The sequence below is a fragment of the Carcharodon carcharias genome, chromosome 30 (genome assembly GCF_017639515.1).
Source record: "Carcharodon carcharias isolate sCarCar2 chromosome 30, sCarCar2.pri, whole genome shotgun sequence".
Lineage (NCBI taxonomy): Eukaryota > Metazoa > Chordata > Chondrichthyes > Lamniformes > Lamnidae > Carcharodon > Carcharodon carcharias.
The window spans coordinates 18,288,617-18,307,584 of NC_054496.1; the positions used below are offsets into that span (position 1 = coordinate 18,288,617).

Here is an 18,968-nt window from a genome sequence, read left to right on the forward strand (position 1 = left end):
AAATTGCATTAATACGACAAAATCCTTTTAATTGTAAGAAAGTTTTTTTTTATTCAGAACGGTATAAATCTATAATATTTAAACAATGTGATGGTTAAAGATAGTGACTTCCCATTGTTCAATAAACTGACTTGTCCTGACAGCTGACACTGAGATCAGAACACGTCCAAAACAGCCCTTCACCGAATATTACAAGCATTCAGAAACAAACCTTACAGCGTGTAGGATACATCAGACTCTTTCTTTAATTGTTTATCCAGGTTACTTATAAATGCCGTGTCCCTTGATGCTTCTTGTACATTGACCTATAGTTACTTTGCAGCAGGTGACAGAAGCGCTTGGTATGTGCATTGTCACCAGTCGCATGACACAGTGGACATGTGTACCCACGGAGAATGGGACACACGATCTTGCCGTTCGCATCTTTGAGAACATGCGAGGAGTAGACTTTCTTCGACTCTCCGTTTTGTTTGCAGAAGGTGCAAACGCTGCAGTCTTGCCTGATCTTGCCGACGAACTGTGCAGCAGTCAAGTCGCATTTTGTCTCCTCCCCCCTCTTATCCCCCCAGAGGTGGAGGGCTGGAAGCCCAGGCTCCTGATCTCCAGAACTGACTGTCGATTCGAACAGGCCCCCCAGCAGATCGTGCCTTTGGGCCCCTCCCGTGCGCCTCCGTGCCAGGGTCTCCTTGCCAATGGGTTTCCGACCAATCAAAGCACGCCGTCCTTCCGCGTCACTGTTGCAATTCATGAAATCAAGCCAGCAGTGTCTTTCTGTTTCACCTTTGCAATGCGTTTTTTCCACGTCTTTGGTGTTTATTGTCAAGTAAAGTCCAGCGCCGATTTCCATAGTTAAGCTGTGACTCCCCGTATTTGCTGGTCTGTGTTGCAACTGAGGCGCTCTGCCCTCCAGTTCCCGCCTTTCCACTTGCCCGCTCCTCAATTGCCTTTCCATTGGCTCCATTTTCGAATGGGTTTCCCTGTGCCGAGATTCGAAAATGCCCTCCAGCACCTGACTCAATCCGAGATAGTCAGTCCAAATGTCGAAAGCCCCGTTTGCCATCTCCAAATCGGGCTTTGCTTCCCTGTTTTTTTTTAAACACCCACCCCCCCCCCTCCAAAAAAAATATTCTTTATTCATAAAATTTGCAAAAGCACATTCCAAAACATCTCCAATTGAGTATTACAGGAAGCGCAGCAGGATTGAATTTTTCTCCATACAGTACGTTGCACTCTTGAGGTACTCTAGTTTCAACTGGTGTACGAATTGATGAGGATCTTTTAAAAAGAGGGGAGGTTGGCATTTTGCTTTCCATCAATTGAAGGGCAGAGATGCTAGGATTGGTTAAAGATTGTTATCAGTCTCTGGCGTGTTGTCAAGGGAAGAATTCCTAAAGTAAAAGCTGTTTTGTCGGTTGGTTTGGTTCCATAACTATCACAGGACATTATGCGTGCCGTATGCTAGCTACAAAAATCTACATCGGATTTTTACAAGTGGTCAAACTATTTTCTGTTGTGTGTGTGTGTGATATAAGATGATTTTTGTAGTTCACAGTGAATCGCATCACAAGCTACATTGACAGTCTTGTTGACCCATACGGTGGGAGGTGAGGACGAGCTACTTTTCAGTTAAAAGCAAAAAAAAACTGCTGGTGCTGGAAATCCAAAACAAAAGCTGCTTTTCAGTTTCTGGACAACGGAGTCAAAACATTGAGGAAGTCAGTACCTCTGCCTATCCCCTTGTGCGCTGCCCTTCCTTTTTAGCCACTGGAATGTATCAAGCTTAACAGGCATCCCATACTTTTGATTTTTTTTTCCATCCCTGAACCCAGAGTGAGCCCTGGGCTTTCTCAGTCTCCATCAGCAGCGAGTTCACCCTGCGCACGCTTGCCGAAGCGCGGATTTTTCCTCGACGCTTTTATTTTCCAGTCGCCTTCTCCACCCAACTGCTCCACAACCTGTGCTTTAGAATATCTGTGTTTAGTACCATGAGAGACGCGCTTGTTTTTATTCACCATGTGCACTGCGAGTGGGATAATCTTATTTGCAGAACATTACTGGACGCTGATGTCTCACAATGCGAGTGAGTGGTGAATGAATCAGTGGTTCATTTCAGCTGCCGGAGGTAGCGAGGCCAGCAACCCCAGAGTCAGGGAGGGGAACGGACTTTGAGTGCTGTTCCCAGTTGCTGCAAGTGTTGCGAAAAGCGACTTTGTAATCGTCAGCCACCTGCCCTCTGCCTCAAACCCTCTCAGCTCAAGCCCTTACAATAAACATGCAAGTAGCCGACATGCCTTGGACTTGGTCAGGCTGGTGTCAGGAAGCTGTTGGGTTGTTTTTAAGAACCCAGCTTTAGGGAGTGAGATCTGCTGGCCTAACGTCAGGCCCGTCCGTGACTCCAGCCCCACTTCGAAGTTCTAGGCTTTTAACTGCCCCCTGAAGTGACTAGCAAACTACTCAGGTGGACCAAACCTGATACCCAGCAGTTCCAGAAGGCCCATCAGAACAATGAGGGATGGGCAATAAGTGCCACACTTGCCAGGACGCCTGAGGATTTTTTTTTTTTTTTAAATTTGCACATAGGCGATTTTTAAATATTTTTAGTGAAATTTAAATTTTTTTTAGCTAAAGCACAGAGACACTTGGGACAATGTAAACTGCTTGAATCACAACTGTAACCACAACTGTAGGGTGACCAGATTTTCAAAAGTCAAAACTGGGACACAGTGAAAATTATTATTAAAACAAACTATCAATTCCCTGGGGTAATGCTCCCTCACAGCACACACAGTGAAAAAGTGCACCTTGCCCCAGTAACCTGGACTCCCTGAGTGATCTGTAACCCACCACCACTTTGTAAATCCAGCTCTCGTTTTGATCAAGGTAAGTTGCAACGTCTCAGTAAAATCGACCCTTGGGTTTGTTATCTCGAAGACCCTTTGCGGGTTTTTTGAGATGGTGAAGGAGAGCAGATAGGTAGGATTGCTGCATTATTGAATAAGGCCCTCTCCCAATGCGTAAATGGTGTCTACGGAGGCAGTCAGACTAGAAAAGCCTTGGGTTGGAATCCTAGGCTGTGCTGAGTTAGCCAAACGCAGCCTCAAGAAGAAACCAATTGAGTCGGGGCTCATGTTCCGGATAACTGTCCAGTTGCACCTGATTGAAAATAGGTTTGTCAGCATCGGTCATAAAGAGGATGGGATTTGTTTGCAATACTGTTTGTGGCTGGAGGGCCTGTGTTCACTGCCTGTGTGCAAACAAAAAAAAATAGACACTAAGGTGAAGTAACAGAATACTCAGCAGTTTTGGATCTGTGTGTCCAGCAAAAGGTCAGTGTCTTCAGGAGGGGAGAGAATTATCTTCTAATATGCATTCTGGGAGGCAGGTGATGGATCCCATCTATTGCCTACTAAAATAAAAACAAAATACTGCGGATGCTGGAAATCTGAAATAAAAACAGAAAATGCTGGAAATGCTCAGATAGACAGGCTCCTTAGACAGCACCTTCCAAACCCACAACCACTGCCATCTAGAAGGACAAGGGCATCAGATACATGGGAACACCACCACCTGGAAGTTCCCCTCCAAGTCACTCACCATCCTGACTTGGAAATATATCGCCGTTCCTTCACTGTCACTGGGTCAAAATCCTGGAACTCCCTCCCTAAGAGCACTGTGGGATGCCTACACCACATGGACTGAAGCGGTTCAAGAAGGCAGCTCACCACCACCTTCTCAAGGGCCACTAGGGATGGGCAATAAATGCTGGCCCCATCCTGCAAAGCCCACATCCCATGAATGAATAAAGAAAAGCACCTGTGGAGAGAGAAACAGAGTTAATGCTTCAAGAGATTGACTCTTCAGAATTGATGAAGAGACATTTTGCAGTTGGGAGGAGGCAGTGGCATAGTGGTATTGTCACTGTGCTGGTATTCCAGAGACCCAGGATAAAGTTCTGGGGATCTGAGTTTGAATCCCACCACAGTAGATGGTGCAATTTGAATTCAGTTAAAAAAAATGTAGTTTAAATTTTCATTGAACACATATTTACTAGCAATAAAAAAAAAATGGAGAATGGGGAAAAAGGCTGTTTGACCGAGTTGGAGCTACAGGGAGCAACGTAATGAGACCACCAGCGTTGGTGACACTAGAGAGAGATAGCCAGACAAAGAGGTTCTAGCGAGTGTGTCGTGTGTAGTGATTGAAGGATCAGCTTTAAATGGTGGAGAAGTAGAGTTGGGTGGGAGCAGTAGTCCTAAAGTGAGGGCTGTGGCATTCTGCAGGGGTTTATTTATAAAATGGAGTGAGGCTGGAGAGATCTGAAAACCCTACCTCCCTCCCTTCTTTAAACATCACCTCAGGAACTCAGCTTTTTAAGTGTCAGCCACCCACCATCCTGTAATGTTTATTCGGTTTCTCTTTACCCTCATGCGAAGTTCCCAGACATGCCCTCCATAAGAGTTACTGTGAGCATTTGTATGGGATATAAAGTGCAAAACCAGGCCATTCAACCCCACCAGTCAATGATAGTGTTCATGCTTCATTCAAGCCTTCTCCCACCTTCTCTCATCGAAATCTACCATCAAAACTCTCCATTCCATTCTCCCTCATATGCTTAAATAAAAGCAAAATACTGTGGATGCTGGAGATCTGAAATAAAAACAGAAAGTGCTGGAAAAACTCAGCAGGTCTGGCAACATCTGTGGAGAGAGTTAACATTTCAAGCCCAGTAAGGCTGGTTCGGAACAAGATTCACATTGGACTCGAAACGTTAACTCTGTTTCTCTCTTCTCAGATGCTGTCAAACCTGCTGAGTCTTTCCAGGCACATTCTGTTTTTATCTCTCATGCTTGTCTAGTTTCCCTTTAAATACGTCTATACTATTTGTTTCAGCCATTCCCTGTAGTAGTCAGTTCCACATTCTCACCACTCTTTGAGTAAGTTTCTGCTGAATTCCCTGTTGGATTTCTTGGTGACTATCTTATATTAATATAGTTATGTTTGAGAGACATGGCAACGATTTTTGATGATCTATCTGCCATTTTGGGGGATAAAATAATCTTTCATTTTCATCAGGGTCTTTACAAAAGTGCAGAAACCAAATAATGTGCTCTCTTTCGTTTGTAGTTTACACCTAGGATTTGTATTGCTGGCTACAGCTTGTCTCATTCCAACACTGTTCTATCTGACTGGGGTGTTGTAAAAAACCTTTGATGCAGCAGAACCTTTGATCAAAGCATTGAGCACAATTTTGACCCCAGTCTTCAGTGACTAAAGCTAAATTAGTTGTAATTTGCTGCCATTCTTCAGTAAGGTGTTAGCGGCATTTAACATGTGGTTGACAGTAACTTTCAGAGTCTGAAGTCCCAAGCTTAGTGAAAAAGTAAACAGAGTTATAACTTTGATCTTTAAAGCACCTGCTCCTACACAAGTGATTTTGAGATATGCATCACTTTGTCAAAGTTCATTTTCATTCCCTATCTAATGCTTCAAAATTCCTCCCAATTTGGAGAACAATTCAGCTTTTCCAATTTATCCATGGAACTGAAGCCTCTCATCCCCCAAATCATCGTAAAACTTCTGTGTCCTTGTGAAAACCTTTGATTGGCAGCCCACCCATAAACATTCACTTCACCACCGACGCACAGTGGCAGCAGTGTGTACCATCTACAAGACGCACTGCAGGAACTCACCAAGACTACTTAGACAGCACCTTCTAAACCCGTGACCACTACCATCTAGAAGGACAAGGGCAGTAGACAGATACAGTCTGCTATGGGAACGTCCCCACCTGCAAGTTCCCCTCCAAGCCACTCACCATCCTGACTTGGAAATATATCACCGTTACTTTACTGTCACTGAATCAAAATCCTGGAACTCCCTCCCGAACTGCACTGTGGATGTCCCTACACCACATAGACTGCAGCAGCTCAAGAAGGCAGCTCACCATCACCTTCTCAAGGACAATTAGGGGTGGGCCCATCCAGTGGCATCCACATCCCATGAACAAATATTTTTAAAATGTCCTCCATAAAGTCCCGTGCTCACAATGCTCTCACCGAGGCCAAACCAGACTTATATCCAGGTTCACCATAGCTTCCTTATTATGGTACTCAATGCTTCTATTTGTAAAGCCCAGGGTCCCATATATGTTTTTAACCATTTCCTCAATCTGCCATGCTGCCTTCAACATATCCACATATATGTGCACATATACCCCCAGGTCTCTCTCTGTTCCTGCATCCCCTTTAGAATTGTCTGATTTGTACAATATTTTATAATTTTTTATATAAAAAATTGAATATAATATGTAAAATATAATAATTTGTATAATATTTTCTAAAATCCTTTCCTATAAAAATCTATCTAATTTGCTTTTGGATGAATCAGTATTTTTTGCACCTATCCCCTCTCTTAGTCAGCCTGTGCCGTAGGTTCACGACTTGCTCACTGAAATAATTATTTTTAACAGTTCACTACTTCTACAGTTAGAGCACTATGCACCTCCAGCAGTGCAGAACTTCATCTGTACTGCACTGAGGTATCAATCTAGATTAGGTGCTCAAATACTATAATGGGGCTTAAACCTTCTGACTGAAGAGTGACACTTGACCACAAGGAATCTTTTAGGTAGAGACTACTCCATCTTTGAAAAGAAATTTGGATAAATATTTGAAACAGAGAAAGATACTGGGAGAATGCAGAGGTTAATTTTGGATTGCACTGGCAAAGATGCAGGAGAAGATAATGGGCCAAATGGCCTCTTGCTATAATGTAGGCTTCTCTGGTTCTGTGAATGTGTTGACCCGTGACGGGTGGAAGTTTGTTGCATCTTCTCAAGTGAAAGATGTTCAATCCGGCCACAGTTCCACTCATTGGTCAGTGAGTTTCCCATAATTCACAACCCACCGACAGCAATGAATGTTGATTGTGGCCTTTACAGAAAAGATGGCCGACTTTATCAGGTAACAACAATTCCCTTTTATAGAGCACCTTTAACGGAGTAAGGTGTCCCAGGGCTCTTCTCAGGAGTGTATTCAAACAATATTTGACACTAAGCCACGTGAGGAGGTATTAGGACCAGTGAATGGTCAAAGAGAAAGTTTTAAGGAATGTCTTAAAAGGTGGAGAAATTTAGGGAGGCAATTCCAGAGATTAGGCCTAGGTAGTGAAGGCACAGTTACCAATGATGGTGTGATGAAAGTGAGTAAATGGGCTCAGTGTTGCTGCACCTTAGAGCCATAAGATATGGAATGAGACTTGAGTGGGTTCTGTATAGAGTGATCTATGTCCACAGATGACGAAGACTAAAGTCTAGCCAGGAAGTCTTTTCCTCTCTTTTTGAATATTTTTTATTCCATTTTAATTGGGATGACGTTTTCATTGGACAGAATAATACAGTCCCAAAATTGGGAGCGTTCCCCGCATCCTGTAATGTATTATCAGACATGATGATGTTAGGCACATTCCCGATGTCATCACACCAGTTTTGTATAATACAGCAGGTGGGCAGGCTTAAAAGTCGATGTCAATGTAAATGTCAATGATAGTGTATTTAAGGTTGTTAACGACCTAATTGACTGCTATAATACGGTGTGAAAGGTAGAATACGCCTTTAGAGTCAGATTCACACCATTTGTGGTTCCTGTTTTTTTAAGGGGCAGCTTGCTTGGGTGGGTTTAAAAGCTACAGCTGAGCCCTGGGTCTCAGCTTAGCAGTTAGTAGACCAGTTACTGCTGGGAGCACTTATTCAAATGAACAGAGTATCTATTTTAAAATCATATGAGTTAGAGGCCTTTCTTGGCTGCTGAGTGCTATATTTTGTTCCTGACCATCTCCTAGGACTTATAAAATATCTGAGAGAGATGGGCATTGTGGTCTCGCTTCTCCTGAAAAGATGTGCAAGAGTGCACTCATTAACAATTTCAGATTATTTTTATTTTATGGCATGCTGCCTACCCATTATTAGCCAAGTGTGTGTCAGCCTGGATTCTGTGCTCATCTGTCAAATGCTCATTCTGCCAAGCACCCACCCTACAACTGGACCAACACTTTAAATGCACAATGACATTGTCGAAGACAGCTGTGTCCTTGTTGAATCATGCTGCCTTTGAGGTCTAGTCAAACTGACTTTCCTCCTCCATCCCTGAGTGTGCTGTGTCACACTGGCACAAGATAGCACATACTGAGGCCTGACTCACCCTGGCCGCCCTTATCAGGTCATTGAGCCTTTTCTGGCATGGGGACCATTTCCTTCTGACCAGCCCAACGTTGCTGACCTCCTCGGTCTCCTCCTTCCAGGCTGCACATCTCTGGCTCGGCTTCCTCCTCTTACCAGGGATAAGCATCAGCTGCTCGCGTTGGTCAGAGAGTGCATGTGGCAGGGCTCTGCAGGAGTCCCCATTGAATCTAGGGGCTGGTTTGGCTCTCCTCTCCCACTTCACCCCTCACTCCAATGGCACAGATGTCTCTGGAGAGAAACACGCAACAACTAAACAACTCCTCCATGTAAACAAGTGCTTAACTTGTTCAGGTTAATAAAGAATGCCACCTCTGATCAGCGCCAAGGTTTGGAGACAACAGAACTCAAAATAAAATGCACCCACCTTACAAGACGGCAAACTGCTCAATGACAAATTATCCTGCAGAGTTGGAAGCGATCCTGCATTTGCTGGGTCCTCTGACTCTGTCCCCACCAAGGGGCCCTTTAAACTACTGGCCATGACCTCGTTCCGGGGTACAGCACTGACCTCGGAGACCGGACATCCCGCTGTCCAACGCTGATTGGGCAGGATGAACAAGCCCTGGAAATGAACAAGCCCCAGTTGATATTTTAGCTGGCGCATTGCGAAGGTGGGCCCAGCGGAAGTTGAAAGGCCGCTGACCTCCAGGTGTGGAACCCGCCCTCCACGCCCCAGTGTATCATTCAGCCCATTGTCATTTTTCAGGTTACCTTCTGCCTATTTTGGCAGTTACTTCCCCCTGCCACATCACATTCCCACAGCGTTCCCTCACGAAAAGCCCCTTTTATCTGAATGCAGTCATGTTGACTCCTAACATTCAGGTCTCTCACAGTCAGCAATTCTCACAAATGTAATTCACCTGGGCCATTATTTAGGGGTGAATGAAGGCCACATTTCCACAGTGTCTCCTGATCTGCAGTTATGACTTTAACCTCTGAGCGTCCAATCAGCCTGCAGGAAAGCAGTGCAACAAAATCGTTTTGCCGTCATGTTCACCAATCTGTAACATCTTACCGATCATAGAATCGTGTGGCACACAAGGAAGTCATTCGGCCCATTGTGCCTTTGCTGGCTGTTTTAAAGGATGATCTGATTATCCGAGGTTTGGTAAACAGAATGCTTTTTTAAATATGTTCACGGGATGTAGGCATCTCCAGCTAGGCCAGCATTTATTGCCCATCCCTAATTGCCCTTGAGAAGGTGGTGGTGAGCTGCCTTCTTGAACTGCTGCAGCCCATGTGGTGTAGGTGCACCCACAGTGCTGTTAGGGAGGGAATTCCAGGATTTTGACCCAGTAACAGCGAAGGAACAGCAATATATTTCCAAGTCAGGATGGTGAGTGACTTGGAGGGGGACTTCCAGGTGGTGGTGTTCCCATGTATCTACTGCCCTTGTCCTTCTAGGTGGTAGAGGTCACTGGTTTGGAAGGTATTGCCTAAGGAGCCTTGGTGAGTTCCTGCAGTGCATCTTGTAGATGGTACACACTGCTGCCACTATTCGGTGGTGGAGGGAGTGAATTTTTAAGGTGGTGGATGGGGTGCCAATCAAGAGGGGTGTTTTGTCCTGAATGGTGCCAAGCTTCTTGAGTGTTGTTCAAGCAGCACTTATCAAGGCAAGTGGAGAATATTCCATCACACTCAGGACTAGTGCCTAGTAGATGGTGGACAGGCTTTGGAATATACAGCACAGAAACAGGCTATTCAGCCCAACACGTCTGTGTTGGTGTTTATGCTCCATACTAACCTTCTCCCACCTCTCTTCATCTAAACGCATCATCATAACATTCTATTTCTTTTCACCTCATGCATTTATCTAGTTTCCCCTTAAGTGCATCTCTTGGCTACTCCTCTTGGCTCTTCCTTGTGGTAGCTGGTTCCACCTTCTAACCGCTTTCTACAGCAGTCACCATCCCGACCGCAGGGTACAGTCAACGGTCGATGGTTTATCTATACGTCCAAACTCACCGACAGCGTTGAATGTTCCCTGAAGTCGTCACTGATTCACAGCGGAGATTCCATTGAATATTTTTTAAGAATATTGCCTTATCCCAGCCTTCAACAGTCTGCACTTGTAATCATTCTGTTCAAATCCTTCCATGGCCTCGCTACTCCCCCACCCACCTCCACTATCCCTGCACCCTCCTCCAGCCCTATCACTCTCCATGAGCCCTACGTTTGTCTAATTCTGGCCTCTTGTACAACCCCCACTCCCTGCACCCCAACGCTTGCAGTCGTGCCTTCAGCTGTCCAGGTCCCAAGCCTAGGAATTCCCTCCCCAGATCTCTCCGTCTTAAAACTCCACTTTTGGCCACCAGTTCTACTTTGGCTCAATGTCAATTTGTGTCTCAAAATGCTCCTGTGAGGCCCCTTGGGTCATGTTCCTAGTTTAAAGGCACTTCATAAATGCAAGTTATTGTTGTTAGGCAGTCACTTCTCTGACAGGGCAAATGTCAGACGATCTTAGTTCCTAGCCCTGGCTAATCTCAGCCACTGTAGCAGCAGGAGAGCTACAACTGAGCTTTTGGATCTCTGGATTTTCCGGCCATGTCATGGCAGGATCTGCTGTGGGGAGGGGGGCGGGGGGGCGCAGCCGGCGGTGGGCCTGGAAAATCCCAGCCTCAGAGAAAGTGGGGTTGTTGAAATTGGCCAGGCTCCCCACTCCTGAATGGTGTCCACTGACTTCCATAGGTAAGTGTGCAGGTGTAGCCAACAGGGAGAGGAAGGGACTGAGATTGGCTGCGATGTAGTACTCAGTATATGGGCTCATGCAAATACCAAGTGAACTCACTTGGATAAGGGCTGCTGGTGCCTTTGAAACCATTAACCCAGCAAGAGTCAGCAACAGGCTGACACGATCGGTCTGCCGGGACAGTCCTGTTTGTGGATTTTGGGTAGGAGGCAGAAGCAGGCCGTCCGAAGTTGGGAGACTATCAGGTTGGAAGCTGTGGAAGGAAGATCTCCAGGGGAGATGAGGTCAATCTCAGTCCTGGAAACAATGGCTTGATGTTCAGTGGTGGGGTCATGGTCCAGGGAGAGGTAGGAGGAAGTGTCTGCGAGTTGACGCTCAGCCTCTGCGAGGTAGAGGTCAGTGCGCCAGACAACAACAGCACCACCCTTGTCAGGAGAGAAGAGGAGACAACTGGAAAAACAATTCTGTCAGGATTTGCAGCAAAAGTTATATGAACTTTTTCACAGTTCATGCTGGGACAGATTAGCCCTGGCTCTGGGGGGACGACAGTGTCATAATTGCAGCTGTACAGTATCATTGTAGACAGTGAATGAGTTACAGGCGGGAACAGCAGTCAGCAGGTCTTGTTGTTAGTCACTCTGTGAAAAGATTACTTACAAAATAAAAACAATACATAATAATCACGTTCAAAGAAGAAGGGCAGCTCGAGCAGCACAGCGCTAAACTCCCTCACAGCCGCTCGATAAATTTAAATGCGAGGTGTTTTACTCGCAAAGACAGGCGGTCAGCTCTACCCAAGAACACAATTGTTCAATCAGACTTCCAAACTTCACCATTGCTCCTGCTGCGTGTGTGTCAACTGTCACATTATCCCCATATTAAACAGCAGTTCAGTCAGGGTGACCAATTCTTATGAACTAAAATACAGAAGAACGCTTTGACCATAGGACCAGGGGGTTGTGGGTTGTGGTGATTGTGAGGGAGAGAGGGCTTTTCAACATGAGGGGTTGTGGGAATGGGTGGTCTTGAGAGCATAATATTAGGGGGATGGTGGCAGAGATTTAAAATCAACTAAACTTACTACTTTTTCAAAGCTGCGCATGCCCCCAGTTTCATTTTATTCTTCATCTCATCCGACGCCTCAACAAGAAACTTTGTCTCTTTCTTTCAGGTGCTAAGGAACACAAGCTCCAACAACTCATTCATACCAACGCTCATGCAGGACCCTCCACCCCTGCCTGTCCCTCTGTCCCCATCCCATCTTCCAACCCCAGCCCTGGCCGGGTATTCACCATACCCCCTGACCTTCCCCTCTCCAACGCTGAACGTTCAATGCTCAGCAAAGGACTTAGTTTCATATCCTTACGCCCTCATCTCAATGAATTTCGGGTTCGGCCCGATGCTGAACTCTTCTTCCGCCGCCTTCGTCTCCATGCTCACTTCTTTGGGCAGGAGTCCTCTCCCTGTTCAACGGATCCTTTTACCCCCCTCCAATATTCTCCCTCCACCTGGACCCCTCCCTCTGGATTCTTACCATCTCTTGATCTTTTCATTGAGAACTGTCAGCATGACATTAGTTGTCTCAATTTCTCTGCTCCTCTCACCCATTCTAACCTGTCTCTCTCTGAACTTGCTGCACTCCGTTCTCTCAGGTCCAACCCTGACATTGTCATCAAACCCACTGACAAGGGCGGTACTGTTGGTGTCTGGCGCACTGACCTCTACCTCGCAGAAGCTGAGCGTCAACTCACAGACACTTCCTCCTACCTCTCCCTGGACCACGACCCCACCACTGAACATCAAGCCATTGTTTCCAGGACTGAGACTGACCTCATCTCCTCTGGATATCTTCTTTCCACAGCTTCCAACCTGATAGTCGCCCAACCTCGGACGGCCCGCTTCTACCTCCTATCCAAAATCTACAAACAGGACTGCCCCGGCAGACCGATCATGTCAGCCTGTTCCTGCCCCATGGAACTCATTTCTTGCTTTCTTGACTCCATTCTCTCTCCCCTTGTCCAGTCCCTTCCCACTTATATCCGTGATTCCTCTGACACCCTACACCATATCAACAATTTCCAGTTCTCTGGCCCCTCCTCTTCACCATGGACGTCCAATCCCTCTACACCTCCATCCCCCACCGGGATGGTCTGAGGGCTCTCTGCTTCTTCCTCGAACAGAGGCCCGAACAATCCCCATCCACCACTACTCTTCTCCGTCTGGCTGAACTTGTTCTCACACTGAACAATTTCTCCTTAAACTCCCCTCACATCCTCCAAATAAAAGGTGTGGCTATGGGTACCCGCATGGGCCCCAGCTATGCCTGTCTCTTTATGTGGTATGTAGAACATTCCTTGTTCCAGTTCTACTCTGGCCCCCTCCCACAACTCTTTCTGCAGTACATCGATGATTACTTCGGTGCTGCTTAATGCTCTCATCTGGACCTGGAAAAATTTATTAATTTTGCTTCCAATTTCCACCCCTCCATCATTTTCACATGGTCCATCTCTGACACTTCCCTTCCCTTCCTTGACCTCTCTGTCTCAATTTCTGGTGATAGACTGTCCAACAATATCCATTACAAGCCTACCGACTCCGACAGCTACCTCGACTACAGCTCCTCACACCATACTTCCTGTAAGGACTCCATCTCATTCTCTCAGTTCCTTTGTCTCTGTCGCATCCGTTCTGATGATGCCACTTTCAGAAACAGTTCCTCTGACATGTCCTCCTTCCTTAACCGAGGTTTTCCACCGACGGTGGTTGACAGGGCCCTCAACCGTGTCCGGCCCATCTCCCACGCATCCGCCCTTTCCCACCCAGAAACATGATAGGGTCCCCCTTGTCCTCACTTATCACACCACCAGCCTCCGCATTCAAAGAATCATCCTCTGCCATTTCTGCCAATTCCAGCATGATGCCACCACCTAACACATCCTCCCTTCACCCCCCCGGCAGCATTCCATAGGGATCGTTCCCTCCGTGACACCCTGGTCCACTCCTCCATCACCCCCTACACCTCAACCCCCTCCCATGGCACCTTCCCATGCAACCGCAGAAGGTGCAACACCTGCCCCTTTACATAACCTCTCTTCACCGTCCAAGGGCCCAAATACTCCCTTCAAGTGAAGCAGCATTTCACTTGCACTTCCCTCAACTTAGTCTACTGCATTCGTTGTTCCCAATGCGGTTTCCTCTACATTGGAGAGACCAAACGCAGACTGGGTGACCGCTTTGCAGAACACCTTCGGTCTGTCCACAAGCATTACCCAGACCTCCCTGCCGCTTGCCATTTTAACACTCCACCCTGCTCTCATGCCCACATGTCTGTCCTTGGCCTGCTGCATTGTTCCAGTGAAGCTCAACGCAAACTGGAGGAACAGCACCTCATCTTCCGACTTTACAGCCTTCCGGACTGAATATTGAGTTCAACAATTTTAGATCATGAACTCTCTCCTCCATCCCCAACCCACTTTCTGATTTTCCCCCTCCTTTTTGTTTTTTCCAATAACTTATATAGATTTTTCTTTTCCCATCTATTTCTATTATTTTTAAATGTATTTCCATCCATTGTTTTATCTCTACCTTTTAGCCTATTTCGATCCCTTTCCCCCCACCCAACCCCCACTAGGGCTATCTGTACCTTGCTCGTCCTGCTTTCTACCCTTAATTAGCACATTCCTTAGATAATATCACCACCTTCAACACCTCTTTGTCCTTTTGTCTGTGACATCTTTTGGTTATCTCCACCTATCACTGGCCCCTTACCTAGCTCTTCTTGTCCCCCCCCCCCCCACCCCCACCCCCAAACCAGCTTATATTTCACCCCTTTTCTATTTTTTCTTAGTTCTGTTGAAGAGTCATTCGGACTCGAAACGTTAACTGTGTCCCTCTCCGCAGATGCTGCCAGACCTGCTGAGTTTTTCCAGGTATTTTTGTTTTTGTTTTACAACTTATCAAGTTCAGTCACAACATTATCAACCCCCTGCCAGCTGACTCACTCATTTACAGTCCCAATCGAATCACTCCACCTCACCCTGGAGACTCCCAGATCACTCTCCCACAGGCTGTCCGAGAGAAAAAATGGGACAAAGGATGTTACTTAGGGGACAGGGACAAACAGTCCAAGTACGGGACAATCCCTTCAAATACAGGACGGGGCACCCTGGCTGCAGCAAACACCAAAGGTTTAGAAAATCAACACTGATCTTTTCAGTTTGAAGTTGTTGCCTCCATGTGTGAATTATGGGCGGGAATAGATGGAGCAGCATCTTACTGGAATAAACATGTGATCAAATATGGTAATAAATCTATGTTCAGAGCAGGCTGGATAGGAGGGATCCTGCTGGTCATCAAAGTTTGCCTCCATTGGTTGGGTTTGAAGGAGGATAGGTGAAGGGCCTACAGCTCAGGCTTCAGGTTGTTGGGCTCCCCTGGCTGAAGGTTAACAGGTAGCAAATAAGCATAAACATCAGATACAAAGATTAGAAATGTTGCCCACAGTGTTGCACAATTCTGCATCAACAGCTTAGATCTCACGGTCAATGGGGTTTCAGAGATACCTGTATTTCAGTGACCCGGTCTCAATAGCAGCAACCCCCCCAGGAAAGAGGAAGCTTCACAATCAGGACTGCTTGTCAAAATCAATCTGTTACATAGAAATTAGGATTCATTAAGTGTTTGTTGGTGTGTTTCCATGCATTTATTCCTGAAGGTAGTGAGTCGATGCACATTCCGTGCACGCCAGCTGCTTTAACCTAAGGCATTATGTTCCAGACATTAGATGAGTTACGAACATACAAAGAGCAGGAGTAGGACACTCATGGCTGATCTGATTATGGCCTCAACTCCACATCCCACCTATCCCCGATAACCTGTGACTCTCTTCTTAGTCAAGAATCTATCTACCTCTGTCTTAAAAATATTCATTAATCCTACCTCCACCGCTGCCTGCGGAAGTCTCACAACCCTCTGAGAGAAAAGAATTCGCCTCATCTTCGTCTTAAATGGGCGATCCCTTATTTTTAAACTATGACCCCTAGTTCTGGTCTCCCCTACAAAGGGAAACATCCTTTCAGCATCCACCCTGTCAAGTCCCCTCAGGATCTTCTATGTTTCAGTAAGGTCACCTCTCAATCTTCTAACCTCCAATGGATGCTGGGCCAACCTGTTCAACCTTCCCTTGTAAGATAACCTCCCATCCCGGGCTTCAGTCGGATGAACCTTCTTGAACTGCCTCGAACACATTTATATCCTTTCTTAAATAAGGAGACCAAAACTGTACCCAGTACTCCAGATGTGGTCTCACCAACGCCCTGTACAACTGTAGCAAAACTTCCCTACTTTTATATTCAATTCCCTTTGCAATAAACCACAACATTCCATTTGCCTTCCTAATCACTTGCTGTACCTGCATACTAACTTTTTGTGATTCGTGTACCAGGACACCCAGATCCCTCTGTAGCTCAGAGTTCTGCAATCTCTTTCCATTTAAATAATACACTGCTTTTCTATCCTTCCTGCCAAAGTGGACATGTTCACATTTTCCCGCACTTTACTCCATCTGCCAAATTTCTGCCCACTGACTTAACCTATCAATGTCCCTTTCAATGTCCGTTATGTATGTCCTCTTCATGGCTTACTTTCTTACCTATCTTTGTACCATCAGAAAATTTAGCAACCATAGATTCAATCCCTTAATCCAAGTCATTGGTATAAATTGTAAATGGTTGAGGCCCCAGTGCTGATCCCTGTGGCACTCCACTTGTCACATTTTGCCAACCCAAAAAAGACCCATTTATCCCTACTCGCTGCTTCCTGTTAGCTAACCAATCCTCTATCCATGCTAATATGTTACCCCCTACACTACAAGTTCTTATTTTGTGTAGTAACCTTTGATGTGGCACCTTGCCAAATACCTTATGGAAACCTAAGTATTGCTTGTTACTTCCTCAAAGAACTCCAGTAAATTAGTCAAACATGATCTCCCTTTCACAAAACCATGTTGACTCTGCCTGATTGCATTGAGATTTTCTAAGTGCCCTGCTATAACCTCCTTAATAAAAGATTCTAGCAATTTCCCTATGACAGATGTATAGCTAACTGGCCTGTAACTTCCTGCTTTGTAATTCCTTCCTTTCTTGAAAACAGGAGTCACATTGGTTATTTTCCAATCAGATGGGACCTTTCCGGAATCTAGGGAATTTTGGAAAATTAAAACCAATGCATCTAATATCTCAGCAGTCACTTCTTTTAAAATTCCAGGATGAAGTCCATCAGGACATGGGGATTTGTCAGCTTTTAGTTCTAATAATGTTTTCAGTCCGTTTACCTGGTGATTGTAATTATTTTAAGCTCCTCCCTCCCTTTCACCTTCTGATTCACAATAAGTTCAGGGATGTTATTTGTATCCTTTACAGTGAAGACAGATACAAAATATCTGTTCATTTCATCTGCCATTTCCTTATTTTCCATTATTAATTCCCCATTCTCACATTCTAGATGACCAATGCTCACTTTACTTACTCTTTTCATTTTTAAATAACCTGTAGAAACTCTTACTATCTGTTTTATATGTCTTGCTAGCTTTCTCTTGTACTCTAATTTCTCCCACCTTATTAATCTTTGTCATTTTTTGCAGTCCTGTATATTCTGTCCAGTCTTCTGACCTGCCACTCATCTTTGTCTTTCAATTTGATACGATCTTTAACTTCTTTAGTTTACCACAGATGAGTGCGTCCTTCCCTTGGAGTCTTTCTTTCTCACTGGAATGTAACTTTTTTCTGAGAAGCCCGAAATCTCTTCTTAAATATCTGCCACTGCATTTCTACTAACCTATCCCTTAACCCAATTTCCCAATTCACTTTAGCTAGCCAGCTCTGTCTTCATACCCTCATAATTGCCTTTATTTAAGTTTACAACACTAGTGTTAGGTCCATTCCTCCCTCCCTCAAACTGAATGTGAAATTCAATAATATTATAATCGCTGCTACCTAGGGGTACCTTCACTATGAGGTCATTAACTAAATCCTGTCTCCTTGCACATCACTAGATCTTATATAGCCTGCTTTCTGGTTGGTGCTAAAATGTGCTGCTCCAAGAAACTGTCCCAAAAACACTCTTATGAACTCATCATCCAGGCTACCTTTGCCAATCAGATGTGTCCAATCTGTATATAGATGGTGAGTGTTGAGAGACAGTTCAGCCTTTGGTGGGACAAGACTCCGAGGGCCAACAGCCACACTTCCAGTAAGACAAGAGTCAATGACTACAGCAATTAGAAGCAGAAACCTTGTTTGATTTTGCTGACAGCCTAATCAGCACAGAGCAGGAATCAAAGTAGACTGTTTCAGTTGGAAAACCAATTGCCAGCACGGGCATGATAGGTCACAAAACCTTGTGAAACTCTGACTTGCCCCTTTCAGGAGACATGTACCTGGAATTGGTAATGTTTTTATTCTGTACTGTGACAGTGCTCCACCCTACCACTAGGTGGCAGGTCTGTAGCATCGAGAGTTTTTCAGTGTCACTGGCTGATAAATGTGAAGATACAGAGCAAAATCATAAGATTATTGGAGACATAGGAGGCCCATCTTAATTCATTCCCTCTCCATTATACCATCTTAAATGATCCCAGAATTGATCCTCGCTTACTCCAGTCTTCAATTTATCTTTTCCCAATTTGATCCTCTTGTTCCACTTCAGCAGTTTAATGCAATAACCTGGATCTACCTTCTCTGCCCCTTTGATTTTCTCACATGCCTCTGGAAATTCAACTGTCAGCTGCCTCTCTTCCAGACAGACAAGCCCCAGTCTTTCCTCATAACTCATACCCCTGACATCAGGAACCAGCCTCAATGCCTCTTCCTATTTGAATCCTTTAACCTTCATGTCGCCGCTGTGATGACTGATCCACCCTGCATTAAAAAAAAATAGCTGCCCCCTCCCTCCCCAGATGGGGGTTGAGAATAAATGGAATTGAAATATCCCACCCAGTAAATTCAACATCCTGAATTCAGTTCCCTCACACTGTCGCCATTC

General features: G+C 45.4%; 1 protein-coding gene and 1 long non-coding RNA gene across 2 annotated transcripts in view; both read right to left on the bottom strand.

The window, feature by feature from the left end:
* LOC121271193 overlaps positions 1-18,968 on the bottom strand; it is an 84,555-nt gene that overhangs the window by 9,373 nt on the left and 56,214 nt on the right. The window lies entirely within an intron of this gene.
* On the bottom strand, positions 76-1,070 carry LOC121271192. Its single transcript, XM_041176961.1, has one exon. The coding sequence runs from the start codon at positions 1,058-1,060 to the stop codon at positions 266-268; it is 795 nt and encodes a 264-aa protein (XP_041032895.1). The 5' UTR covers positions 1,061-1,070; the 3' UTR covers positions 76-265.

Bases quoted from the DNA above. Each gene is read 5' to 3' on its own strand.
- LOC121271192 (XM_041176961.1), bottom strand. From the start codon at position 1,060: ATGGCAAACGGGGCTTTCGACATTTGGACTGACTATCTCGGATTGAGT.